General features: G+C 46.2%; 2 protein-coding genes and 4 non-coding genes across 8 annotated transcripts in view; 1 reads left to right on the top strand and 5 right to left on the bottom strand.

Annotated features, from left to right (window-relative positions):
* Positions 1-4793, bottom strand: part of Trim55 (tripartite motif containing 55) — a 39299-nt gene extending 34506 nt beyond the window's left edge. For 2 of the 3 annotated variants that reach the window (XM_051197154.1, XM_051197133.1), the window contains exons 1-2: positions 4437-4793; positions 3716-3888 (exon numbers count right to left, since the gene is read on the bottom strand). In XM_051197154.1, coding sequence (XP_051053111.1) covers positions 3716-3888; positions 4437-4604 — 341 coding nt within the window. In that variant the 5' untranslated portion in view covers positions 4605-4793. The remainder of the gene's footprint in view (positions 1-3715; positions 3889-4436) is intronic. The other variant, XM_051197143.1, reaches the window with a different exon arrangement.
* An 11126-nt stretch (positions 4794-15919) lies between these two features.
* Positions 15920-15992, bottom strand: Trnaa-agc (transfer RNA alanine (anticodon AGC)). Its single transcript has one exon. It is a non-coding gene; the product is annotated as a tRNA-Ala (tRNA).
* A 124-nt stretch (positions 15993-16116) lies between these two features.
* On the bottom strand, positions 16117-16205 carry Trnay-gua (transfer RNA tyrosine (anticodon GUA)). Its single transcript is given in 2 exon segments — positions 16117-16152; positions 16169-16205. It is a non-coding gene; the product is annotated as a tRNA-Tyr (tRNA).
* Positions 16206-16565: 360 nt separating this feature from the next.
* On the bottom strand, positions 16566-16658 carry Trnay-gua (transfer RNA tyrosine (anticodon GUA)). The gene is made up of 2 exons: positions 16622-16658; positions 16566-16601 (listed from the first exon to the last, which is right to left on the bottom strand). It is a non-coding gene; the product is annotated as a tRNA-Tyr (tRNA).
* Positions 16659-16974: 316 nt separating this feature from the next.
* On the top strand, positions 16975-17047 carry Trnar-acg (transfer RNA arginine (anticodon ACG)). The gene has a single exon. It is a non-coding gene; the product is annotated as a tRNA-Arg (tRNA).
* A 9832-nt stretch (positions 17048-26879) lies between these two features.
* Dnajc5b (DnaJ heat shock protein family (Hsp40) member C5 beta) overlaps positions 26880-27731 on the bottom strand; it is a 56949-nt gene continuing 56097 nt past the window's right edge. Inside the window, exon 6 of the mRNA XM_051197225.1 lies at positions 26880-27202. Coding sequence (XP_051053182.1) covers positions 27108-27202 — 95 coding nt within the window. The 3' untranslated portion in view covers positions 26880-27107. The remainder of the gene's footprint in view (positions 27203-27731) is intronic.

The raw sequence follows: 27731 nt of genomic DNA on the forward strand, positions 1-27731 counted from the left end.
AAAAAATTAAGAGAGAGAGAGAGACAGACAGACAGACAGACACACACACAGACACACACACAGAGAGAGAGAGAGAGAGAGAGAGACTGCATATGGAAATGTGGTCCATAAAAGCAACACTGTAAGCCTTCAGATAAGACATGGGTCCAAGGGATTCAACCCATGGGGAGTAAAAAGAATTCCCAATTAGAGAGTAGAACCCGGCACCAAGAGAGCTCACCCTAACCCTAACCCTGAAAAACAAAAACAGGAGACAGAACAATAACAGCATCATACACATGGAGTGGGAGGTTGGCTCTCTGGTTAAAAGTACATGTTGCTCTTGCAGAGGACCAGCGTTTGATTTCCAGCATGCACATGGTGGCTCATAACCATGTATAACTCCAGTTCTAGGGGATTCCGTAACCTCTTCTGACCTTCGCAGGCATCAGGCACACAGTACACATAAATGGATATACACATATGTGCATGCAGGCAAGACACTCGCGTACACAAATAAAGTAGTAAATAAATCTAAAATTCTGTGAGGGAACAAACCAGTAACACGATTATCACTGGTGGTAATTAGGAAGTAGGTAGGAGAATTAAAAGTTATTGCATTTGGAGAGAGACAGTTAAGAGTGTGAGACAGAAGGGTAGGAACAGCCCTTCTTAGTAGAGGCCTTATAGGCCTGCTTAAGATTCTTTTAGAATTACAGTATCTATGTATTTCATTCCCGTCGGAGCACTTTAAAAGGGTTGGGCAAATGTCTTAGTCAGTAAAGTACTTGCCACACAAGCGTGAGGACCTGAATTTGATTCTAAGTATCCTTAAAAACAAACAAAAGTGTGGTGGTGTGTGCTTGTGGTTCTAACCCTGGTGACAGTGAGGACCCCTTGCTTGCTAGCCAGCTGTGCTCCCATTTCAGTGACAGATCCTGCCTTAAAAAAACAAAGTGGAGGACAACAGAGCAAGACATCTGGTTAAACACTGGCCCCCACACACGTGCACATATACCTGCCCACGCATGAACACGCACACATACATCACACGCACGCTCGCGCGCGCACTGTGATAATAAAACCCACCACAGTGGACCATTGGGAACATCAAAGGATCCCACCTGAGGCACAGGCAAAGCATCTGAACAGTGTCCAACACACACTACAAAGCCATATCAACAAATTAGTCAATAATAATATTAATCTTGCCCAGCCCAAACTGTGAATAGTGTGTCACCAAGCAGAACGCTAGCTAAGGCCAGGGTTTGTCACCACTCCAGCTGTTCTGTAAGAGGCCGGAGTTGAGTGATGCTTCAAAGTCCATCACAGCAGTGTTTTCCTTTCTGTTGACACTGCCAAAGACTAGAGCTGGTATTAGCTTATTCTGTACACCCAAGGTTATTCTAAGGTGGCTGAATATATCCCAAAGCTTAGGGCTCAGGTCTGGTATGACTTCCCAACTTCAGGAACACCTAGTTTGATGTGACTAAGCCATTTTTTTAAAAAGCAACTACCATGAGAAAACACCCCAAAATGACTTGAGTTTAAGAAACAATGTGAGAATTTTATAATCACAAAATTATCCCTATTCCTGTTGGCTTTTGCCTTCGTGGTAGCAATTTAGCCCATTATTTTTGTAGAATTTGTTCCCCATCCTCTGAAGGAGTAGCAGGCTGACTTCATGGTTAAGGCAAGGCTATGGCTTTGGAGGCTGTCCTGGAACTCGCTCTGTAGACCAGGCTGGCCTCGAACTCACAGAGAGCCTCCTGCCTCTGCCTCCCGAGTGCTGGGATTAAAGGTGTGCGCCACCAACGCCCGGCAAGGATACGTCTTGTAGTTGTACTAACTGGACAAGTTTCGACAAGTTTCCTGTCCTCTAGCTGTCATAGAAAATGTTATTATGCTGATGTTTGAAGTTCCAACTAGGTGAGTGGTGAGACAGAAAAGCAACTGCACTAACTGGAACCCAGAGCCTGTCGGTGGTGGATTTCTTTGTGCTGTTTAAGGAGCTAGCACTTGGAGCTCCTGTTCTGGAATGGCACTATATATGACACTGAAACCATAGTCAAATAAATGCCTTTTAATAATTGGTTGGTTATTAGTTGCCATGGTGATCTCTTAAGGAGACAATGTGTGGTTGAACGTTTTCTTATTTTTGAGGTTATAATATAGTTACACCACGTCTCCCTTCTCTTTCTTCCCTCCAAAGCCTTTTATCTACCCCTCCTTTCTCTCTTTCAAATTCATGGGCTCTTTATAAATTGTTATTACATGCACATATGTATATGCATATATATTTCTAAATAAAACCTGCTCGATTACTCTTACTATGTTTTCGGGACTGACTATTTGGGATTGGGTAACCAATTTCTGTGCTCTTTGCTGGGAAAGACCTCTCCCCACTCTCAACATCGCTTAGTTGCCTGTAGTTCTTTGTGTTTTGAAGCCTCGGGGGTCCTTCTCCACCCACTTCGGCAATGTCTACCGCCATCCTTGTTCAGCTCACTCTTAGACAATCATGGTGGGGGGCAGTTACGGGTGTAGCTTCCAACACAGTCTTCCAGCAAGCTCCCTGATCGGCTGGCTCTTAGAGTCTTCCTACCTTTTCTTCTGCAATGTTCCCTGAGCCCGGGGTGTGGGAACATTTTGCAGATGTATTCATTTCATTAACACAGTGAAATACAAGGCAGTCAGATCTGTAACTCGGGTAACACTTTCCTTCTTGTCAATAGATTTGGAAGCGAGCGAAACAGGTGGCTGCAACATGTCATCAGCAATACTTCCATCCTCCATCCCATCTCTAGCCTGGCGCTATCTAATTTAGCTCTGAGTCTTGAGCAGAAATTAGTGGGCACAATAATCACAATAATTACATGTTAGATTGGTGGAGCAACCTTTCTGCAAAGAGGGCAAGGCATTCACAGCCCTGCAGATGCTTCATAAACACAGGCCCCATATACTAAGGATCACAGGGTCCATTTCTACACCATCTCCATATGGGTACTAACCGTTTGAACTCAAATGACCTGTGTGCCACATTGAGTTAGGGCACTTCACGCCATGCCTTCTAGGAGTAAACTCTGCAGTTTCATCTCTAGGAAAAGGAGCTGTATAACTTATGTGATGTGACCATAAGAAGCCTTTTAGAATGTTTTAATGAATGGATGCATATGACACACCAATCAATCAGCAAATGGCTGCTAAGAGTAAGCACTAGTAGAGAAACAGCCTGAAATGCATTTCCTCTTCCATGTCTGTAAATGAAGCATTATATCTTGCTTTGAACATTCCATTAGAGTTGGTATTAGGACAAATGATGATGTCGGAGTGTTTTAAAATCATACGTATCACTGTTGTTTAGACCATTTTAAGGCAAGGCACCCAGGAACTGGGTATTTTGAACAGTGATGTTTCTTACTTTATATGCATGTTTGTACTGGAGTTTTTCTATAGCATAGGATCTGGACTTACAAGGAACCTGCCATGTGTCAATGTGTCTGAAGTGAATGTGATACAAGGCCGTGGGTAGCATCACACCTCTTTCAACATGACTACCTTTGATAGCACAGAGGCATGCACACCAGCTCCCTCCACAAACAACTCCATCTCATCAGGAAAGACTGACACCGAAAAGCCTCTTAAGGAACAATTAACTTGTGACTAATAACGGACCTGCACTGCATCAGTAGGCTGAAAGCAAATAGCCAAAGTATCCAGTGGGTCTGGCTCTTACCTGGTGGATTCCTGTTTGTAGATATCAATGATGTTTTCCACGAGCAGGTTCCTCTGAAGCCCATAAACCCCATGTCTGTCTAACACCACCTCGTGTCTGCAGGAGGGACAGCGGAATCGACCCCCTGATGCCACAGTGGTGCCTCCTCGTGTGGGTAAGTATGGGTTAGAGGCCTGTTCTTGCCAAGCGAGAGAGAGAGAGAGAGAGAGAGAGAGAGAGAGAGAGAGAGAGAGAGAGAGAGAGAGAGAATTGAGTAATGCCGCACAGGGAGCTTTTTGGAAAGTATTTTCACTCTCTGACACCATACACTACATTGACTCCTCAGGGCTCACTGCAAGTGGTTCTGAAACATGGGCCTTCCCGGATCCACAGCCAAAGCTACACAGTACACCGTCTTCAGTAAGAAGCATTCTTCCACCTTGTGTTTTCCTAACTCCAAGTTTCAACCAGAAGCTCCAACACTCAAACTCTGACCGGTAGCCCCCTTTGAAATTTTAAACATCGTCAGACCATCTGTTGTGTTTTTACCAACGACAGATACGGTTCTTGGAATGAAAACACAACTGCATTGGGAAGCGAGGAAGAAGGTGACAACCAAATCCGGGGAAATGATTCAAACACGCTGGAAACGGGCTTGGAGAGCTCTCTCTAAGGGGACTGGCTTTGATTTCAAACAGGATGGAGGGACACTCCACACCCTCGAAATTCCAGACACACCTACCTGGAAGACGTCACTGGCACATTTCCTACACAGGTTGTGCTGGCAGGGGAGAATGACGACGGGCTTCGAGAACATCTCCAGGCAGATGGGACAGATCAGTTGCTTTTCCAAGTTATCCATGGTCTGCTGCTCTTTGGAGAAAGACTTGTAATTCAAAGAAGCACTCATTTCCTGGCCGTCCCTGAGCGCGCTGCCAGGGGACTGGTGCTCCCGAAGGGCTCCTCCAAGTGTTTCCTGGAAACAATTCCAAGGACCGTGAGATCAAGTGTCCTTTACGTTCCTCTCTATAGAGGACATTGTTGCAGGCCCTGATTCAGAGCGGGTGATGGAGCTGTTTTTAGCAACCCTTGGTCACGTGACCCTGGACTGCCTTGTCCATATAAGCCAGTGACAGGAGGATGGATTCTGACAGGTGACGGAGAGCAGGAGTCAACATTCTTGGCCTAGGGAGTAAGAGAGTGGGTGAGAAGGGGATTACAAGTCCCTTTTAGCAGGGGCTATGAAGGGAGGGCGGTCTACAGCCCACAGTTGTCAACAACAAATGCAAATGTAGATGCCTGGTCTCTGAGCCATGCCCTCCAGGAGCGCTTGGAAAGAACTTGGTGACAGGCTCCTTCAGAAAGCAGCCCTACAGCGTTACTGTAGGGGAAACATTGTTTCTTCAGACTTCAGGAAACAAGCCACCTGAAGTAACATGATGGCAACTTCTTAGGTTCAAGCAAGCATTCTTCAGATCTCCATCCTGACCTAGCAAGGTAGTTGTGTAAAAAGTAGTCATGTAAAAAGCGGCTCCTAATACTAAGTTTTTTTTTTTATTTATTTTTGTCAAGATTGTGGTGTAGGGGAAATTCCAATTTAAAAGCCGGATTCAAGAGCCTATCACCATTATCTACAAAACCTCTTCCTTTTTGCACAGGTTTATGTGTATGTATACATGGTCACAATGTGTGGGGTGAACATGTTGTGCACATGCATGCGTGGGGAGGCATATGGTTGCTTCCTCCATCCATCGCCATCTTCTCTGTAGAGATGGAATCTCTCAAATGAAGCCAAAACTGGCTGATAGGACTACCCAGGCAAGTCATCTTGCTCAGGAGCTTCCTCTATTTTCCATGGAATTACAGGCGGGCAGCCACATCCAGCAGGCATTACGCTGAGCTCTGAGGATCTGAACTTGCGTAGCAAGTGTTTTATCCACTGAGTCATCAACCCAGACCTCTTAAAAAAAAAAAAAGTTAACCCAACTGTTAAATATGATGCTCTCCTTCCTATTTTATCCTGTACCTCCCATCCCACAGATAGAACAGAACACGAAGAAAATCCGTGACAGCCTTTTAAAATTTTAGCTTAGTTTACCACAATAATCCTCAATGCGATAGCAGCTGGCATATGGATGGCATGCTATAATTGCATTTCACCGTGTGCTGGAGGAAGACGATAGTGCCTTCTATAGCTGGGATGAGGATAGAGTCCTATATGCTGCCCAATCTGCACCTAAAATGCCTGTGTATTTTGCCCTTCACCCAAGGTCCTTTTAAAAATGATAGCATCCCTAATAATTTCTGGTCTGCTCTTGCATTATAAACACAAATTCTGACACTTTCCAGGGATTTGTAAAAGTTATAATTGATATGTATTACACATAAAACATTCAATCAGAAAGAAAATGACCTCCTTAGGCAACCTGGTCCCCGGCTCCCAGGGGTCACCATATTGATCCCGAACTTAGTGCGGACACCCGATCGGCTTAGCACACTACAGCCCAGAACTCCTGGACTCTAGTGATCCTCCTGTCTCAGCCTCCCGAGTAGCTGGGAATACAGAGGGTAAAAGTGAGGGAGGGAGGGAGGGAGGGAGGGGGAACTGGGATCGACATGTAAAATAATAAATTAAATAAAAAAATTAATAAAAAAGAAAGAAAACGAGAGAAAACTTCATGACATTTTTAAGTGACAAATTTTTATCTTATATCTCTATGATTTCAAAAATCCCAAACAAAACGTAAAAATCCCCAGTGTGCACTTAGTTACAACAAAGGGCGGGTCATTGTGGCTGGTTGTGGCCAGCCTTGTTCTATATGCATGGACAGCTTATTTGCAGTTTGTAAGCTTGGTTATGCACAAATGCATAAACATCAGGGGGGGGGATCTTGAAGGATTCCCTCAAACTTTCAATATTTATTTAGCAACTGCAGTGAAGGAGGGAATTCATGCCACTTTCCTGTCAACTCACTTCAGCAGTTAGATTCTGTTTACCATTCATTACCTTGGCTATGGAATTCTGAGCTCAACATGTGAGATGATGTCCAGGGGGAGTGACTACCACAGGCACAAAAGACATTGCTATCTAAAAGCAAGCACTTATTAGACAGGATACAAAGCCTGGCTAATCCCACAATGGCCTTCTAAAGACTAAAGACACACAGAAACCAATAGCTTCTTAATTCAAGAAGCTCTAAGTTTCCGAACAAGAGAGCAACGATATAGTCAGGAAACCTCTGAAATCACTGACATGAGTCCATGTTCTACGGCATGTCTGATGTCTGAGGATAACAGCAGTAAATACTGAACCACTCCCAAAGAGCCCAGTATGCAAACAAATATGCATGCCCTCTTCTTCTCCTTCTCCTCCTCCTTCTCCTCCTCCTTCCTAGCAGAGAGGGTGCTACCTATTCAGTCTGAAGACTGATATATAAGTTGACTCTAGAAATAGCCTCACAACCACACCCAGAAGGTACTTGACAAATTTTCTGGGTGTCTTTAATTGTTAACAACCGAGACTAACCACTACAGTTTTTAAATAATAGCATGATCATGACTCACTCGTCAGCAGAAGCGCATCCTTAGGGAGTTCTATCTGTGTGTGGCCATCAGACTGGGTTTACACAAACTAGCTGCTATAGGTGGCCATGTGCTTGGACTGTTGGACATGTCTTATTGTTCCTAGATTGCAAACCAGAACAGCATGCTCTAGCACACAATGCTGCAGGCAGTTATGGCATAGTAGTAAGCAATAGAGTACAGTGAAAAGAGGAGGTAAAGACAGAAAAGACTGGAAGCTGCTCTGGGAAAGACAGTGAGTTAGGCAAGCCTGGAGCAGGACTGCAGATTGCTGAAGACTGTACCAGAGCTGTGCACAGGATGGTTCAATTTATAAAAATAAAGAAATGAATGAAAAAGTCACTTCTTGAACAATCACTTGACACTAGCTTACTACAGTTCTTTGAGATTTTATTTGTATTTTATATATTTGTATTTTATATATGTGAACATATTTTGCTTACATGTTTGTCTGTGTATCATACGCACATCTGAACTGGAGTTCAGATGATTGTTTACCACCATGTGGTTGCTGGCGACCAACCCTGGATCCTCAGAAGAACGCCAAATTCTCTAACTGTCCGTCCATCTTTCCAGGTCTGTTACTGTGACTTTTTAGCTTGTAAACTTTTAATTGTGGACTTCTGTGTGATGAACATTTATTAAACACAGCTGTACAGCTGTAAACTTTCTTGTTTATATCTTCATCATGTAAGCCTCTTCTGTGTTTATCTTTAAGTTGGGAAGTAAGTACACAACATTGGTCTAGACTCTCCCACAGCATCACTACAAACATCTCTGTAAAAGACTTATGTAGGGCATTATGACCAAAGAGACATCACAAAGGGATATAATCTTACAGGGCCCCCAGTGTGCCTGCCCCTGCCCCACCAGTGACCGAAAAGTTGTTGTGAGGTGCTTGAGCAAACCCTGAGGCAGAACCTTTGGTGGAAAGAACCCATTCCTTCTAAAAGAATCCACTGAGTACTTACCACACATCCCTATTGTAGAAAGCCCTGGGACTCAGAAAACTAATAAAAGATCAGGTTACTGCCCCCAAGAGGTCAGGACAATGGAGATCTTCACATGTAAGAACCACAGTGAGAAAGAGCTAATGAAGAGTTTTAGGAATGAGGAAGGCTTCTGGGGTTGGGGAGCTTTTGAACGGATCCATTCAGGAAAGACATATTTGCAGAGACTTGGAGTAACTGGCTTACAGGGACCCTCAGAGCACTCGGGAGGTTTGGCCTGGAGTGAAGAACACTCTACTGATGCATTAGCATCCCATAAATACTATGCTAAAAGGATGTTTTTTTTTTTTTAAATACTTACTAAATCGGGTACCAGAAAGTCACTAGAAGTTTCTCATAAAAATGTTTCCGTGAGCTCAAGTGTGTGGGTGAGATGGATGATAGAGAAGTGACTTGGCTAGAGGCAAGACTGGAAACTGTTGCCAGTGGTCCGGGAGAGACGTCAGAAAGCCCTGGCATGGGGCAGTAGCACTGGGGAGGGCAGGAGGAAATGGACTCTGTGGTTATGAAAGTAGACTCCATGGAGATGACTCAGATGCCCAGCATGAGGACCAGTGATGCTGCCCCGGATGCTACTGTGAGTCAGCAGGCAGACTCTCCCCGGATTTGTGCTCTTGGGAAATAACCCTCACCTAGCTGGATTTAGGTTCTGTCATCTACAACTGACTAGGGTTCATAAATAACTTGTAGGAGAAAATATCTCAGAAACGATGTTAGTTCTGACTTTTGAAAACCCACTTGCATTTTTTTGGTGTACAATCAATTTCCAGCCTTCTCCCTTTGACCCTCTGCTTCATGGGCTTTCCACCTCTCACTGTTTTCTTGTAGAACACATGGGAAGCCAGCTAGACCCCCATGGCAACACAACCAAGGATTGAATAATCTTCACTTTGCCCTCGCCCTCTTTTTCCTGCTTTCTTTCAGAGATAACCAACTATGTGGCCAATTTGTGTGTTGGAAATGGAACACAGAGGTGTGCTCTAGAGAACAGACAGAACATTTAGCTTACTCCCAAATTCCTCCAAGTTTGGGAGCAGGGACCATGCTGGAACTACAGCTTTAAGGGTTTCACGGAGGTGGACACAGCACACAGTGGCCCTGGGGGCGTCTGGACTGTGTGTATGATGGTCACAACCTCCTCCCCTTCTACCCTCAGCCTCTGCGCACATTAGACAGAGCTCTGCACCCTGCAGAGCAATCACACAGGGCAATGTGGCATGGAAGCCCTCACTGATGGTCATTCCTGAGTCCATTAGGCTGGTGGATTCACATGAGACCTCTAATCTCTGAAGTGAGTCTGGTGGGATTCGAGTTCTCAAAACCCTGGATAAACACCTCTAAGTGCCTCTCACATTAAGAGATGACAACAGAAAGGTTTACGATATTTTCCAACCTCTAGCCACCAGGCTTCAGGGGCCAGGGCAGGGCAATTTTGACACTAGCTGCCTAAAGCTGACATACACTTTACAAATTAAGGGCACAGGGCTCTATTAACTGTCTTCACTGTGGGACTAACTGTCCCACTCTACCGGTGGGTTTCAAGATTCCTGGCACATCTGATGCACTGGATGTATACTCGAGGATTCTTGCTACATCTTCAGTTTGACAACTTGCTAGTGATGCATAATTCAGAAAAGCATTGTAGCTAAGTTTCAGCTCCACACAGTCTGAATGTAAAATGCCCGCCCTGGGCCCATGTGTTTGATGACTCCTGGTGCGTTTTTGGAAAGTTGTGAAACCTTTATGTCTAGGAGACGGAGTCTGGCTGGAGGAAGTGGGCCATAGACTGTGGGCCCAGCTCCAGCCCTACTTCCTGTTTGCTTTCTGCTTCCTGTTCTGCCAGGATGTGAAGAGACAAGGAGTCCCAGCTACACAGCCATATTTTCCCCTCCATGACAAGTGGTATCTTTTAAAACAGTGAGCCTTTGTCAAGAATTTTGTCACATCAATGAGAAAACTAGCGTGTGTGTGTGTGTGTGTGTGTGTGTGTGTGTGTGTGTGTGTGTGTATGTGTTTACCATCTTCCTGGCACATAGACACAAGACCATACTTACAGAGACACCTCACCCTGGGGTGCTCACCCATGCTTCTGTGTACAGATCTATCACACAGGCACGCTGGAGTTGGTTGTTGGTCATGTGACTGAGTATCTGTAGCCCTCCTTGCTTCTCAGAAGCCTGGCTGACATTTACACACTTCAAAACTCCGACATTCTAATCTAATAGGGCCACTCTCTCCCTCCCTTCCTGGGCCATCTGATTAGCAAACGTTATCAAAGACATGCCCACGGCTCAGGAAATTCTAAGAGTAATTTGGAGAAGTTGGGACCAGTGCCAAGTTCTTCATCGCTCACTAAAAAAAAAAAAAAAAACAAACCTCAGGATGATCTTCAGGACTGGGGGTGCGGGGAAGGAGGCCCTAAAATTGCTTTTACTTCTGTTTTAGCATAACAAATAAACACACACCAAGTCCCAGGCACTAATAGCTTCCCATCATAGCTGCTGTTGTCACTTCGTGCCAGCTGTGGCTGAGAGAGGCTTCCAGTGGTGTAGTTGCTAAGCTGAACAGAGAGCTTGTTTCTTTGTGGATCCTGGGGTCTCTCGTCCACTACCCTATGCTACTGTCATGCTCTGGAATGACTCTCGCATCGGGATTCTCTGTGATGATGGAGACACTCTCTGCATGCTGTCCAGCTTTTCTACTGAGCACGGAAAACTCTCCTGGTGTGTACAGCGGTAGTCTGGAATTCAATGCTTTGTATAGATATCAAATAAACTTCAGTCTTTTATGACAAGAAGCCATTTTATCCACCCATATGTTTCACGCTTGGGTGGTTTAGGGTGTACTTCATGTATCAAATTCCTTGTCACAGGCGCATAATGAGTTGTGTCATTGGTAAAGATGGAATTGAGCTGGGTACCGCTCTCCCTCATAACATCTCTTCCCAGTGAGACAGAAGATGCTGGAGCATCAGGAGGCACAAGTGGGGTCTGATGTCTATCTCCTTAGTGACAGTGAGTGGCAAGAGCATAAGAAGAATCTAGAACCCTGAGTGAGGTCTCAGGCCAAAGGTCGCTCGAGATCAGGTTACTCACAGTGGTCTCATCATCTGGCCTCGGCACAGGGGAGCCATGCCATTCCGTCTTTAGTGTACAAGCTACCAGGCTTGCCTACGACATCCTCATACCTGCTTTGGCTGGTCCTCCCCAGTTCCTTTATCTCCCCATCCCCTTTCCTCCCCAAGCATCCCTCTCCCCATCTCATGTAACATGGGTCTCATTATCTCCTGCTCCCATCCTCCGGTCTCTCCTTCCTCCTCTCGTGGGGCTCTTTCCTAGTTTCATGACTTACACTCATCCCCACATTAACACACCTGTGGAACAGTTAGAAGCTAAGACCCACATGGGGTACTTATCTTCTGAGCCTGGGTTGCCTCACTCAACACAAGACTTGGCAGTTTTATTTCCCTCCAAAGTCTTGAACTGAACTGTAAGCTTTATTTAATTTAAGTTTGTATTTAAATGGCCACATGTGGTTAGTGGTTTCTTGTTAGACAAGCAGCCTTTGGACGTGAAATAAAGAGAAACTTGGGGGCAAACTAAAGTGTATATGAAGGATTTGCCAACAGGAGTTGGAGATTCTGTACCTTACAGCTAGGATGGAAACTGCCATCGGCTCCAGATGGTTCGCGGCACAATAGAAACAACCCACCTTCCGGGATAGTCAGAGCGGTCTGGGGACAGGAGGCAACAGCATTAGTCACAATTGGAGTCTTTCTCGGCACTCCAGAGTGCTCCAGGCATTTCATTACTTCTGGTCCCTTCGTCTCGTTGGCACAGATCCTTGAAAATTACAGAGGCTTAGCTTCAACCAATAGATAGTCCTCAAACAAAACAGCAAGATTCAGCTTCTGTTAGTTACTTTTCATATTGTTCTGACCAAATACCTGTAGAGCCGAGTTTAAGGAGGAGGGCCTGTGGCAGGGACAGTCTGAGCGTACAGTCCACCCTGGCAGGGAGGCTGTGGGGGCTGCAGGAGCTCTAGCTGTGGTATCGGGAACTTGGGGAGAGCTGGTCACTGAGTCACAGTGAGGGAGCAGGAGCGTGTAAATGCTGGTGCTCACACTCAAGGGGTATGCGACCCCACCCCAGGGAACGGAACACATCCGGGGTGGGGCTTCATATCTCAGTTAAACCCTTCACAGACAGGCCCACAGGCTTGCTTCCCAGGAAAGTCTAAAACCAATCCAGTTAGCAATTGATTAACACAGCTTGGGAAACAGGAACTGCGAGGCCACTCATGTTTCTGGCTTAATTTCTTGTACCCAATAGAATCAAGGAAGTTGTGGCTGATTCCATCACTGAAACAGAGGAAAGTACAAATAAACCAGGACCATTGGGTGATGCAAATGTTGGAGGCGCTGAAGTGTGCCGGGCAGACTGGGAATCTAGGGCACAAACAGCCCATGATTTGCGGGTTAACCCCAGCATTGATTAAATGTCCCCCAAATTATTTAGTCCCAGGACAAATAAAGCAGCAAATAATTAATCTTGTGTAGACTGTGCACTAGCTCTGCATGTACGTGTATATGAAGGCCAGAAACTGACATTAGTTTTAAGACAGGACAGTTGGCTGGGCTGGCTAGCCAGTGAGCCCCGGGGTTCTACTATTTTCATCTCCCACTTATGAGGGTTATAAGTGTTTTTATGTGGGTGCTTGAGCCAATACCTGAACCAACTAAAACCTCTTTGTAAGAGAGCAAAACTGTTAGCTTTCTGCAAATCACATCCACCCACCCTTCTACCCATCTGCCCCTGCCTCCTTCCCATGGCTATTGTCATATATATAGTACATGCTCCACAAAGAAGGCGCTACTTTATTTGAAATTTAGATGAACTGGTTTTGTCCCAAGTACAAGGCTCTCCTGTGTTCTGCACAACTGGAAACATGATTCAAGGGACACGGATGAAGAAATGACAGACACGGGACATAAAAGCTGTTTGTGTGGTGGCACTTACTATTCAGGAAGCTTATTGTGGAGATCCCAAAGGGAGAGGGCTCGCTACGTTCAGCAGGAGGTCCCGAAGGGGGGGCAGTCTCAGGATTGCTGCAAACAGCCAGGATTAGGAAGCTGTGGTTGATAGCTTCTACACACACTGATCTTAGCTAATGGCCAATCCTTCACTAGGATTTGGACCAGAGGAAGGCTTTGCCATCCCTCTGAGCCTCAGGCGGGGAAGGCTTTGTTACTCCCATGGGTCTGAGGTTCCTGACAAGGACTCCGTGTTAACAATATATGGTTAATCAGAACTTTATCTGCTCCATAGGTCAGGTCTCCCATATGGTTTTGAAAAGCACTTCCTAAAAGCCCACGTGTGATTTGCGAATGCCTGGCTTCCCAGCACTTGGGAGGTGGAGCCCCAGGCAGTACTCCAGTATTCTGTATACCCTATTGAAGGCCAGTCTAGACTACACAAAGCCACACCCCCATGGCAACAACAGAAGCAGCACTTGTAACCTTTATTTGTCTTAAGACAATGTAACAACCCATGTAACAACCTTAAACGTTACTGAGAAATAAAGCACAGCCCCCAGCTTTCTTTCCTGTTAAAGCCTACATCCAGGCCCGACTCTGGAGTAAATAGAGCACCTTCCTCCATTGCCCCTGCCTGTTTGGGTTTTTTTTACGGTTTTTCTTGCTACCTGGCAATAAGAAGTTTGAACACATGGTTTTAGATTTTAAATGAGAAATAACACCTCACGAGGGTGAAAGTCGCAGGGGAGTGACTAGCTTGGATTGATCATGCTTGAACTCCGTAGCATTTCTTTTGTTAGGTCGATTACAAACTTCTCCTTGGAAGCTGTCTTACATCTTGATAATTGCTCCAGCTTCAAAACTGTTCTTTATAAATTTCACTTCATCATAAGGATCTCTGAGGAAATGTGTAAAAATCACATACCGGCACAGCTTCTGTGCTAGAAATAAATAGTGACAGTCCAACAAATGGAACATCCCTGAGGCCTTCACCTGGGTTCCGGGTCCTTTTTAGACCGCCATAGTCACACAGCCTTGCCTCCGTATCCTTACAAGTCCTAGGGAAAATGTCACTAGCAATTATATGGCCATACCACAACGTGTTTAACCATCGTTCTGAATCAGAAGTCTTATGCTACTTCCCTTGCAAGGGAGAGCCAAGCACCCCCTTGCTGCACGCTGTACCTATTTAGACGGTACTCCCACAAACTGAAAATCCTCTGGGCCTTACTGTAGGTGTGGGATGTTTATCAGGTCTCTAGGCGTTGAAATCGGTCTCAATTTCTGCAGCATGTCAGCAAAATGCCAGGCCCTGTTGAAGCCTCTTATTCCCCCTTCCCTTCTGCTCCCTTTCCTCTCCTCACCCCTCCCCCAATCTCCCCTTTCCTAGGAGATAACAGCAGCATGCTTACTGTGAACCAGGCTCAGGCTCGGTACTAAGAGGTTCCAAGTTCTATCTTAATTGAAAGGAAGTGTCGTTATGACCATTGTGTTTCATAAATGATGAAACGGAAATCACCAAGATGCTGAGCAGCCTGTCCAGGGTCCTACAGAACCAGGACAGGCCATGGCTATCATTGCCCACAGGACGATGCTGCCTCCGGATCTACACTCATGAACGCCTGCCTGGGCTGCTGACCTCAGGAAGTGACTTGATTCTGGACCAGATGCTGTCCTTCCTAGTCCTTGACTTGCCCACTCCTTTCTGTTTTCATCACATACAGTTAGGAGGGTTATTGTTAATGTTCACACATAATATTTAAGCGGCAGAGCCCTGTGGTGAACACCAGTTTTCCCGATACTGGGGAAACTGAAGTAGATAATCAAGAGATACAGGCCTGCCGGACATGGTGCCACAGGCCTTCAAGGCCAGCCCGGACTCCTAAAACTTTGTCCCAAGACACTAAAAATAAAAATAGCATAATTGAGATGCAGAAAGATATATTTAAGTGATTCAAGGACTAAATAAAAATCCTTATTGAAAATAACGAAGTGAGATTAAAAATGGAAAGATAGAAGGCAGCTGATGTATGCATTGGAAATAAAAGCACCCAAGTTGCCCTGGAGTCTGAAATGGACGAATGACCTATTGTGATCCCCTGAATGCTGCCATTGGAGAGGGATAACTGATTACCAAAAAGACGTTTGTTATGTCACTATCTAAATGTTTGTTTCAGAGTATGGGAAGTGTATGTGTGTGTGTGTTGACGAGGGGAGCCTAAATCAACTTGCAAATATTTATTTATTTGTTTATGTATGGTTTTCGATTTTTCTTCCGTGCTGGTCCCTAGTAAACGCTACTCAGCACAGTTTCTTCTGGGACACCGGTGTCCCAGCCTCTCCGAAGCTGGTCGCCTCTCAGATCGCTAGGCCTTGCTTCCTGATCAGAGCCTGGGGTTTACCACCGCTCAGCGTCCAGCTCCTGCTTTATCCACAGACCGGTTCCCCTCAGTGAGGGTCGATTTAGCTTCAGGCTCCCCGCTGGGAGTTTCAGACTTCAGACGACAGGTCAAAATGCCATCTGCCTGAGTTCTGCCTAAGTGAAGTAAATGCAAAAAACAGAAAGGAAAAGGTTCCGAAACATGCAGGAAAGAAAACTGGAGGATGCGGGCATCGATCCCGCTACCTCTCGCATGCTAAGCGAGCGCTCTACCATTTGAGCTAATCCCCCACCGCTGGCTGCAGCCGTTTATCTGTTCCTCTAAAGCAGGTACAGAGCACTGCCGGCCAGGGAAATAAGGTTTTGAATATGTTTCGTATCTGAAATTGAAAAACTTAAAAACATATGAGCTCTCTCCTTCGAGCCGGAATCGAACCAGCGACCTAAGGATGACCGCGAACGTGAACCTACAGTCCTCCGCTCTACCAGCTGAGCTATCGAAGGGAGCGGGTGGCCGCCAGGCGGACCGGCTTCATAATGTCGCGTCACGGCCCCGCGCGCCGTCCTTGCGGACCCGGCCGGGCGGCCACACCGGTGTCCCCGGTGCGCGCAGAGGGGAGCTCGCAGGACCGCGAGGCCGAGGCAGCGAGCGGCACACGGCCGAGGGGCGGGCGTCTGAGCACGCTCGCATCCGGGGCGGGAGGGGGTCGCAAAAGGCGGAGCATGCTCGCCTCGGGGGTTGCAAAAAGCCGCGCGAGCGCGGAAGGGGACAGCTCCGATCGTGCGCGGAAGGGGACAGCTCCGATCGTGGCAATGCCAGCTCTGGTAGCTCTCGCTCGGAGCTGCGACGAAAACATTACGTCCTCCTTCGAGCCGGAATCGAACCAGCGACCTAAGGATGTCTCCTGCAGGGGAGTCAGCTACAGTCCTCCGCTCTACCAGCTGAGCTATCGAAGGGACACAAGGCGACGTCCGTGGCCCCTCACTCCGAGCAGTCTGGAGACTTCCGCGAGCGCAAACGGAACCGAGCATGCGCACTTCCCGGGACCGGCGACTTGTCACGGCCGCGCTGTCGTTTTACGCGTGCGCACAACCCCAGCGCGTCCTCCTTGGCCTCCCTGCGCCGTCAAGAAAGGACGGCAGCGCGGTGAGCCCGGAAAGCCCAGGCGCCCGCCCCGTGCTCGCCTGTGGCTCCTTCCCCCTCTCACCCCGCCTGGCCCGGGTGACAGCTCACGGTGTCATCCTCACCGCCCCCACCGCCCTGCCCACCGACGGGCCAGTGGCGCAATGGATAACGCGTCTGACTACGGATCAGAAGATTGTAGGTTCGACTCCTGCCTGGCTCGCGTGGCTTTTGTCGCCTCTAAGACAATGGAACACGGAGTTTGCATTTCTGTGGGACCGTGGAGTTTGCATTTCTGTAGAGCCGTCTGTGCACGGAAGCCCTGGGTCCCTGCTGTCCTTTGCCCCTGCTGTTTGGTCCCTAGACAAGTGAACCCTTTCGCCTCTCCCCTACATTCACAGAGTGCAGGCAAACTCCCCAAGAATCCTGAAACTAAGTTTTCACACAAATGCTCCTCCCAAGTGGGCCATTTCCTGGAAAGTTTTTTGAGTTAGTAAACTGTAGTCTGTGGCCATATTCTCTGATACTGTGCCCACTTCAGTTGTTAGAGATAAACAAAACAAAACAAAAACCTAAACACCCCCCCCCCACCCCCAGCGAGTGACCTGGGTCTTTTCACCAAGCGAGACGTTAGTTTGGCCAAAAGAGCTGCGTGGACGTTACCGAGCGATGACAGCAGCGCCCGCCCTAAAGCCTGGCGTTTGGGAGGTTTGAAGTTAAAACAGAGAGAGGGGTTGGAGGGACTCGTTAGGTCTCAGCCCGGAACGAAGGCTGAGTGAGGTGGCTATGACACATCAAAGCCGACTGTGGCCTGAGACCCGCGGTCAGAGCCCTGGCTCCCGGCTCTTCTCACCCTCAGCCCAGGGTTCAAGGCCCCACCCCTCCTCTCTGTCCTACACAACCCAGCCATTTTGGCTACACCGACCCCTTGGCTTCTGGCTCTCTCCTCTCCTTTCCTCGCATCGCCAGGCATTGCTCACTGTGGCTGTGCTCGCCTTTACAGCTACAATAAAACCCCAACCCTTTAGGCAGTCATGCCTTTCCCTCCCTCCCTCCCTCCCTCCCTCCCTCCTTCCTTCCTTCCTTCCTTCCTTCCTTCCTGTCTTTCTTTTCCTTCCTCCTTTCCTCCCTTCTCCTCCTCCTCCTTCTTCTTCTAAATCAGGACTGGCCATTTTAATTTTTTTAAATGGAAATGCAGCGGCATACTTACAGGTGGTTAAAAGAACCTAAAATATAAGATGATGGGAAAGCATAGACTCTTTCCTCCTTGTCTCCTAGTCCCGCCTATCTTGCTTTCCTATTGGCCAACAGTGTTTTATTCATTAACCAAGTATGAGAAACATATACAGAATGACATCTCCCATCATGCAGGACTATCTTATCTTCCAAGACAAGCTGACACCAGAAGTCCAGCTGGGCCTGCGAACTAAAGATCACAACTGATGACCCCCTTGGACATAGTGAGACAGGTCATGGAACACTGGTCTGAGTATCTAGCTACTTGTATACACTTCTGCCTTAATTACACATGACATCGGAGTCTCTGGGAAGGACAAGAGGACATAAAGACAAGGACTAGGGATCCATCTTTGTGGCTATGGGGAATCCTTAACTCCTGCTGGGTCAAGTGTCCCTATGGCCTAATGTCCTTTAAGGATACCATTAGGCCCACCCTAATGCCTACATTGTAACTTAATTACCTCTTTAAAGGCCAGGCTCCCAATGTCACATTCTGAGGCATGAAAGTCGTCTTCAACAGATGAATTTATGGGAGGGTAACACAGTTCAGCTCATGCCACTTTGTAGCATTGGTTTGTCAGCCCAGCCTGCTTGTAGCCTTTCAGATTCAGGAAGAATGAGGCTCTTGCTCTTGTTTCATTCCTTCTGCATCTTCCTCAGGGTTGACTGGGGCTTGTGAGGAGGCTACTGCCGGGAACCTTTCTCCAGGGATACTTTTCCCGCATACTTACTTGACAGCTGCTGGGCACTATTCAAGAACAACGGGAAGGTGGACACCAACCCTGGCCTGCTGGAGCACACGGGTCTGGAGAGGCAGGTGGACCATACCACTTGTAGTCACCCAACAGAGCTGAGTGACACAGAGCAGGATGAGGACAGGGGACCTGGAGTGTGGAGGGGATGTGCTTATCACAATGGCATGTCAACACAGTTGACCAGCATCTACGTCAGTCTGTGACATGCATACACATTAATGCACACACAGACTCACACACGTTTCTTCTGCTAAGGGGCAGCAAGCATTAAATTAAGAAAAAGTAAAAGTTTGCCAAGCTCTATTCCCTTTGTATTATGAAAAACTAATAAAAGATTACTTATTTGAAAGTTTGACAGGATGATGATATATTTTTACTAATGGAAAGTTCACAATGTGTTCCTTATTTTGTACAATGGAGAAATTGGATTTAATTTCGGTTGTATTATGAATAGATAACATTTAAAGTCATAAAAAGATTTTGCATCCCATTGTATGAGTGGTATTGAAATGCCTTATTTTTACATGTCATAGCAATGTTCTCGTCCCAGTTTTATAAGACTCGGAATAATAGAACAGAATACATTAAGTTAGGTTTTAAGACCTGTGGCAATCTCTTCAAGTTGGGGAGAGAAACATCAGGATGTATTGAATGCACACATTAAGAAGCTGTGTAACATTATTGAATTCACTCTCAGGGAATATTATAATTTAGCAGATAGAACTCCAAGCCTGATTACCTTAGTCCAAACTCCGGCTTTCCTGTTACCCAGGGCTGTCTGCTACCCAGTGTTTTCATCTGTGGAATGGTAGCTACAGTACTCTACTCATAGCTTTACCGTAAGGATTGCATGAGTCAACTCACACAAGACCCTTAGGTAGCCACTGACAAAGCTGAGTGTGCTTGATGGTTGGCAATATCTACTGGTTTTCTTACCGCCCTTTACACATTCTGGAAAACTATGGAAGGAACCTGATAGGGATCTTAAAAATAACAATTGTGGGTTTTGTGTGTGTGTGTGTGTGTGTGTGTGTGTGTGTGTGTGTGTGTGTGTTTGGTTTTGGTTTTTATGGTGCTGGGGACAGGACAAGAATTTTGTGTATACTATGCGTGCACTGAGCCACACCTCTGGGACCGTATTTCTATATAACCAACCACTGCAAACTCTCCTATTTTGAGACAAGGTCCCACTTTGTAGTCTTAGTTGTCCTAGAACTATATAGACCAGGCTGACTGAAAACTCATAGACATCTGCCTGCCTCTACCTCTTGAGTGCTGGGACTAAAGGCATGCATCACCATGCCAGACCCTAAAATAGCCTTTGAAATAAACCATTCCACTCAGAGATTGTTACAGCTATTGGTTGATAAACAGAGAATGTAACAAAGATCTAGCTCCGAGGGGGCCACAAAAACTTCCCAAGAACGAAGGTCCTGTAAGGAGTGGGAGAGAGGGGGAGGAAATAGAGAGGAAGTCTTCAGCGTGCCTCTTGAAGAGGACACAGGAAATAAGGGAGACCCACTACAGTCGTCTCCTGGAGCTGCACAGGGCAGTTGAAGAGAATGGTCAGTGTTAGAGACAGAGACAGGAGAGGAGACGGTAGGGGGAGAGTGGCCCCGAGGGTAGGGCCAATGTAGCTGCAGAGGAACAGTTTAACACAGCAGGCTAGCATAGGCAGGTCAGCTAGCCTTTCCTACCGTTAGCTGGATGGGGCCAAGCTTCCTCTTAGCCTGCCTGTGCTTGATCTGAAGAAAAAGTGATGGTGGTGACTGGTACCTTGTCTCATAGCGCGTTGGGAATTAAATCTTTTCAAAAACATCAGTGTCAGACACCTTACACTATACCATCAGCTATCAAGCAGAAGACTTACTTTGAATGCATGAATCAATTACATTGTGGTCTCTATGCATGGTTGTCAACTTGACCACACCTGGAATTAACTAAAACCCCAAGCAGCCTGGCCCACCTGTCATGGATTTATCTTGATTAGATCATTTGAGGTGGGAAGCTCTACCCTAAATGTGGGCCTCACCTCTTGGCAGCCTAGATAAAGGACGTGGAAGAAAGCAGCGTTTGCTGCCTGCTCGCTCCCATTCTCACTGGCCAGGTTATATGCCAGCTGCTGAGGGTTCGGTCCCTCTGACACATGCTGAAGACCAGCTAAGACAGCCAGCCTTGTGGACTGAACCACCATTGCGTTCTTGAACTTTCTTTCAGGAGATAGCTATTGTGGGACTCACTGGACCATATATTCATTCTTGATGTTCTGTTCCTCTACAGAACCCAAATGTATATGACATTTTTAAATATAAAATAAATTCACCAATGGCCACAAAGCCAACACTTTCAAAGCCCAATTAATTTTTTCTTATATTTTTTTGCATGGAAGGACAGAGAGACTTGGGAGTGGGGAGCATGCGCATGATAGAGGTCAGAGGGCATGCAGGAGTGGGTTCTCACAACGATCCCACACATGGACCTCACTTGGTTTGTGAGGCCTGCCTGGCAAGCATCTTTAGCCGCTGAATCATCTTGTTGGCCCCTCAAACCCTCTGCTTCTTGATGTATTCCTTTTAAACTTAGTCTAACACCAAAGGCTTGCTTCAAAAATAATATTCCTCATTAGTATATTCATATCCAAGCAGATCAATTTTTGGTTGTGAGCCTAGCCTTTAATGTCTGAGCCATCTCTCCAGCCAGCCCTAGCAGGTCAATTTTTTTAATCTAAGAAAATGTCACAGTTGCATTCCAAGAGTGAAAAATCTCTATCAGGAAAAAACAATTGCTCTTCATCAAACTCAAAATGTGGAAATGAAAGAAAACACTGAGAAAATGGTGCTCGGCAACCAGACAGTTGGGAGTGAAGATTTGGTATCTGAGGTGACAACTCAATGGAGAACAGCAAGCCCTTGCTAGGTCTGGACCACTCTTTCTGGCCTGGAAATGAGCCTGTGCCGGGGGTGGGGGGCTGTGGGGGAGGTTAGGCCCTGGAACAGCTAGCTGATGGCCAGATTTTGGCTATTAGGGAGCTCTACTGGCAGGCAGTGGTGAGCAAAATGTGTTAACAGCTGCCTTATAACTTCTGGGATTCATTCTCAGAGTCTTGGGTACAGCCCTGAACCAGCAAGACAATTCCAGAAGGTCGCAGCACGCTTACCCTTTCTCTGGACACCATCCTAGTTAGGCCTCCTTTTAGAGAAAGGCTCTTCTCAGAAATGGCGTGTGCTAGGAGAGGTAACCAATGGGCAGCTATGCATTAGTTCCCACTTCACTCTTGCTGCCATGGGAAATGCAGACATAAACACTGATTTGACCTATGGTGCTGGAAGTCACAGGTGCAACTTGACGGTGGCTTTGCTTAGCAGAGCCTGCTTGTTATTCAGGACTCGGTCTCAACTCTGACCATCTACAGTGGCGAGCCACCCAGGAACTGAACAAAGACAAATGCTTTTCTGGTGTCCGGATCTCTGTGCAGCCTGGAAAGGGTTTGGGGCAGGAGGACTTGGCCTTTCTCAATGGCTTTTCTCTGCTTGGAGAAGAATGGTGTTCTTGAAATGGACATTGCTCGTAGTAGACAGGACCGAGCGAGGTAGGACAGAATGCTCAGGCATAGCTCTATAACTAGGTGACCGGCAGTTGGGTGACAGTGGACATTCCTAGCATGTTTCATTTCAGGAATATATCACAAAACACTAATGTTGAGGGAAAATAGCACGCTAAATTTCCTTAAGAGCAAAGGCTGCAACACCCTTTTTGTTTCTAGGAGACAGATAATACTCCATTCTGCAGTACAGACTCCATCATTTCACAAATGTCCTGGCTAGCTACTATGTGTCAGGCATAAACACAGACACAATCCTCGCCTTCAAAGTGCAGAGAGAGTACATTAGCAGAAGGCACGAAGGAGGAAAGAAACGGGAAAGGAGGGAGGCTCACAGAAGACACTTGGGAAGAGGTCAGAACAGTTGTTCTCAAACTGATGGTTTTGACCCCCTGAAGGAGGGGCCAAGTGACCCTTTGGCAGGTTGATTCATAACAGCAGCAAAATGACAGTTATGAATTAGCACTGAAAAAAATTTAATTTAATTTAAGGGGTCTCCACAGCATGGAAAACTGCATTAAAGGGTGGCAGCATTAGAAAGACTGAGAACCACTGCTCTAGAACATTCATCTTCATCTTCCAAATCCAACTGTGCTATGGTCTGAATCTAACTCTCGGTCAGAGCTGTAGCCTAACAGAATAGACAGCATTTCACTCAGGGGAGCTCCAAGTTCTCCCTGCTGGGATGTGCTCTGCAGAGGTTCGGGTCTTGGTCCTCTGGTGACTGCCCAGTCCTTGTCAGGCTCTAGCCTGGCTGTTTCTGAGGACTTGGTGTCTAAGCCTGTATAATTCTATATGGGGGTCACTTCTTTTGCCAGGACAAGCTGTGACTTACGTTTGTCACTCAGGCATCCAAGTGTCATGCAAACACTGGGCTGGTTCCCTGTAGGATCACAAGTCTGGACTTCTCGGAATGCCCTCCAGTTTCCCCACGTCTGCATTGAGTCGTAAGGACCTTCATGACCCAGCCTCTTTCTACCAGCTCAGGCTCCTAAACAGATGCCTGGGTGGTGCATCTTGCTAGTGAGGTAGGCCAGGCGCAGGTAAGACACAAGATATGTTGGTTGGGTTGGTAGAGTGCTTGCCAAGTACACATGAAAGTCCTGGGTCAACAATCAGTAGCACTGTGGTGTGCATGCATGCCAGAAGGCCAAGCACTTGTTTCCTGGGGGAAGCTCAAGCTAAGGAGCTCAAGGTCATTCTTGGCTAAACATGCCACCGTGGTTGGGGTTGATTCACAACTCTTTGGTGCATCAGGGTAACTAGAAAGTGTGCCGGTACAGAGTGACATGGAAATAAGTAAATGAGCGAAATCTCCCACCGTAGTAGCATGGTACCAGGCTTAGGTAGAAGCCACTGAAGAAGGCTACATGACTCTGAATGACCACTGGCAAAGCTGATGGCTAGCATCTCACTTCTTTTGGACATCTCCCTCTCGGGTGAAGAATCGCCCTTACTTCTCTGTGGCTGAGGCACTTTCTCTAGAACTTGCTTGTCCCTCATTCTGAGGTATTGGTCTCATCATCACTGTGGCCAGAAACAAGCTGGGTTGAGAATATTGGCCAGACACCCTCTGAGAATTTGATTCTGATTCCAAATCATGCCTAGTTCTCACCTTCAGAACCTTTGGACCAAAATGCTCGAGCAAGCTGGAAATGGAAGTTAAAAATTCCACGTGAGAAAGAAAAAGGAGGTCCAAGAGAGAAAGAGGTAAGTTTTGTGATCATAACTTGCATCCAGAATAAGCCTGGCCTTCCGGTAGTCAGAACACAGGAAGGAAATGTCAAGCCCAAATTACCCGCAGATTGGGCTATTAGCCTTTTGTTTCCTCCAAATGCAAAGTAGTATTTATTTGTTGGTCACAGAGTTCCCAGCACTTGCTAGTTATTGGGGCTATTAATACTGGGTGTCTCCATGGGTCTTTTTGGGTGAGAGAGTTTATATGCATAAGAAGCCACGCTGCATTTGTCTGCTTTTGACACATCGTAATTTGTGTAAAACCAGCTCACATTTGCTAAATGCTTAATGTTCCAGAAGCTGCTTTAAGACAGGAGCTGCATCTGGTCCCAGGCAACTTAGAGGTCAGAGGAGACATGAAGTCAGAGAGAGATTTATCATCTTCTTCTCATCTCTCTTGGTCACAAATGAGGCAGGGTAGAAAAACAGCGAATTGTGGTGCCATGGGGACAAAAGGCTGGGAAGGGGGGAGGCTGTGGTCCTGAGATCCCATCTGCTTTTGATGCTCAGAAAGGCAGGAGACCAGGCTTCAGAGGCCACTGAGAGGGTGTCAAATGATCCAGGATGTGTGTGTTTCCCAAAAGGTATCACATAACAAAGGCTATAAATAAAGTGTGCTCGCTTAGGGCCAGGCAGCACGATAAGTTCTCAACGCCTTCTTAATCGAGGGTATAGGGACAGTGATAAGGTTGTGCTAGATTGGGCTAAAATGATGTATAATTGTGTATTAGTCAGGGTTCTCTAGAATTTATAGAATTTATTATAATGACTTACAGGCTGTGGAAAGTTCAAGACTCCAGGAGTTTTTCAGTTCACAGGGCTGGATGTCTCAGCTGGTCTTCAGTATACACTGGAACCCTGAAGAAGTAGGCTCTGATGCTAGGGAAGGAATAGATTTGCCAGCAAGATGAGAGCAAGCTGGCAAAGAGCAAAAACTTCCTTCGTCCATGCCCTTATCTAGGCTTCAAGAAGAATGTGTAGCCCAGATTGGAGGTGAGATTTCCCAGCTCAAAAGATCTGGATTAAAGGTGTGTCTTCTACCTCAAAGATCAGGTTAGAAGTGGATCTTCCTACTCCAGATTTAACAAAGATTCCCTCACAATTGTGCCCCCTCCCACTTTTGAAGTTTGGCTAATTCCAGATGTAGTCAAGTTGACAACCAAGAGCAGCCATCACAAATGTTATGCTCCAAGCTCTGTCCTCTCTTGGACTTAGACGATTGCCCCCATAAATACACAACCTTGTTTACTGGGTGTGATGGTTTGAATGTAACCAGCTCCCAGAGGCTCACAGGAAGTGGCGCTATTAGGAGACTTGACTACTAAGATACTGATTTAGAAAAAACACTTCAGCTTTTAACCCTGTTACTAATTAAGTCTTTGGGCAACGTTAGAGAGGGAGTGCTTTCTTAGCAAGCTCTGTAGATGTAACTTGAGAGCCACCGAAATCCCACACATAACTATTATAAAGAAACCTAATTGCGGCTCTCCCTTAGAGAAGCCTGGCATGTCCTAATCGGTGTGCTTGACTCTCTCCTGGGACACCCTTCTATTTTCAGTCAGTCTGAGTTTGCTTCACACGTGACTCACCCTGAAATCTACTGTCTAAGCCACAGGCCCATTTCATCTGGTTGAAGGTGTTTTGAAAAGAACTCTTCGGGAAGCTCCCAACTTGGTGTGTATCTGTATCCCCGCTGCCAGCGATACAAGGACCAGTCACAACGTAGGTTAGAATTCTTAACGTCCAAATCAAGTCTCATCCTTCTTCTGGGTAGGGGGAGAAATCCCAGTCACTGCACACTTTGAACAGAGTTTCAGCGACTCTAGAGCTGTCAGAGCTGTAACACTAGTTCTCACTTAGGATATATATTTAGCAGCAATTGACTACAATTTGGTGGGGTGGGGAGAAGAAACAAAGGCAAAGAAGATAGCGTTTTATGCAGTGTTCTACAAAAATATAACAAGAACTTGAAAGCGAATATTATATAAAGGATTAAGAAAGGCTCAGGAAAAAAAGCCACAAGTCTCCTGGCTGCTATACCATCTTAGAAATAGCATGTGTTTCCTTCGGCATGGTGAGATAAAGGAATCAAGCATATATAGAGGTGACTTTGAAACTTCAGAGCCCAGCGTGCAGAGCTGTTCAGCATAATGCATTTTATGAAAACGGGCGCTATGCTTTGCAATGTAAATCTGTAGACCTCAGAACCACACCCCTTACTTCATACCCTCTTCCTTATCTGACTCTAAGGGCAGGTTCTACACAGACCATTTTATCAAGATAATGGTCACTGTACTTCGGGGGTTAGGTCAGGCTCATGCTGATTCTCTCCCTCGTTTTTAAGATTTAATCAGGTTGAGCGTCTTAGGTTGAGTGTTTTTGTCATTTTAAGAGCCAGTCTAAAAGCACCAATCCCATCTGTCCCGTTTTTACTCATCAGTGTTCGGTAAGCGCCATTTCTCTTTTAGATCGTATTTCTGAAACCATTTTAAATATCAGCGAAGAGCTCTACAAACACACATTCCTCAACTCCTCTGAGAGTTTTTCTCATGACACGTGTAGCAAGTGTGACTACTGTGTTTAGTGTTTACTTAAGTGCCTGGAAAGTGTCTTTTCTTCTCCATTAGTCTGTGTGGAACACCATCTGGCTCACCTTAAGACGGGACTCACGAAGACTGTCCACTGACAGTCTTAGCTCATGCAAGCAGCATCAATCAATCAACTAACTCTTTGGGCCTTTATTCACCAAACTGAATGCTTTCCATTAGGGAGGAATTCTACTCAAAGAGAAAGTCTGAGAAAATTATGTAGCAATCATCTTCCCCTTGACCTAAAAATAAAATACAAATGTGAACACATTCACAGCATTTCATGTTCCCACCTCCCCCTTAACCACCCAGAGACATGGCTGAACTAAGCAGAGGGGCTGTAAACCCTTCTTGGGCCCATCATCAGGAGTCTGTGCAATAACTTCGAGATTCTTCACTGATTAGCTGTGTCTTCTCATTTGCATTTGTAGGCTGGAGAACAACTGGAAAGTCCATATCTGGTGGGGGGAAGGGGGAGACACAAAGAACCAATAATCAGACGGGTTTCTACCAAGTTCCTTTGATATTGGGGCAAAAGGCAGGTATTTTGTTGAAATGACAAGCAAATCAACTCACAAGACATTGCCTGAATTCTTCGAATTTTGCTAGTTATGGGATGACAACTAAATACAGGTTGGACACTGTACATTCCAGGTTTCATTTCTCATAAAAGCTACATACAACATGTATGAAAAATGTCATTTATATGGAGGATGAGCTCTAGAGTCTTGCAGCCCATGACTGCAAGTGTGGCTTTTGTTGACAAGAGTTCAAGCTCGGAGCTTGCTTTGGTGGAGAACCCCAGAGGAAGCCTAACACAGGAAGCTAGTGTCCAGAGTAGCCACATTTTCTCTCCAGTCTGCATGAAGCTCTTTTCTGGTGCTCGACTGAAAAAGCTTCCTTAAAAATGTATAATGACAACCAATAAGCACACAAGTTGGCAGCCATGTCTTTACAGCACCCATGTCTTGCAGAAGGCACCCAGAA

Source organism: Phodopus roborovskii, unplaced genomic scaffold (assembly GCF_943737965.1).
Source record: "Phodopus roborovskii unplaced genomic scaffold, PHOROB, whole genome shotgun sequence".
Lineage (NCBI taxonomy): Eukaryota > Metazoa > Chordata > Mammalia > Rodentia > Cricetidae > Phodopus > Phodopus roborovskii.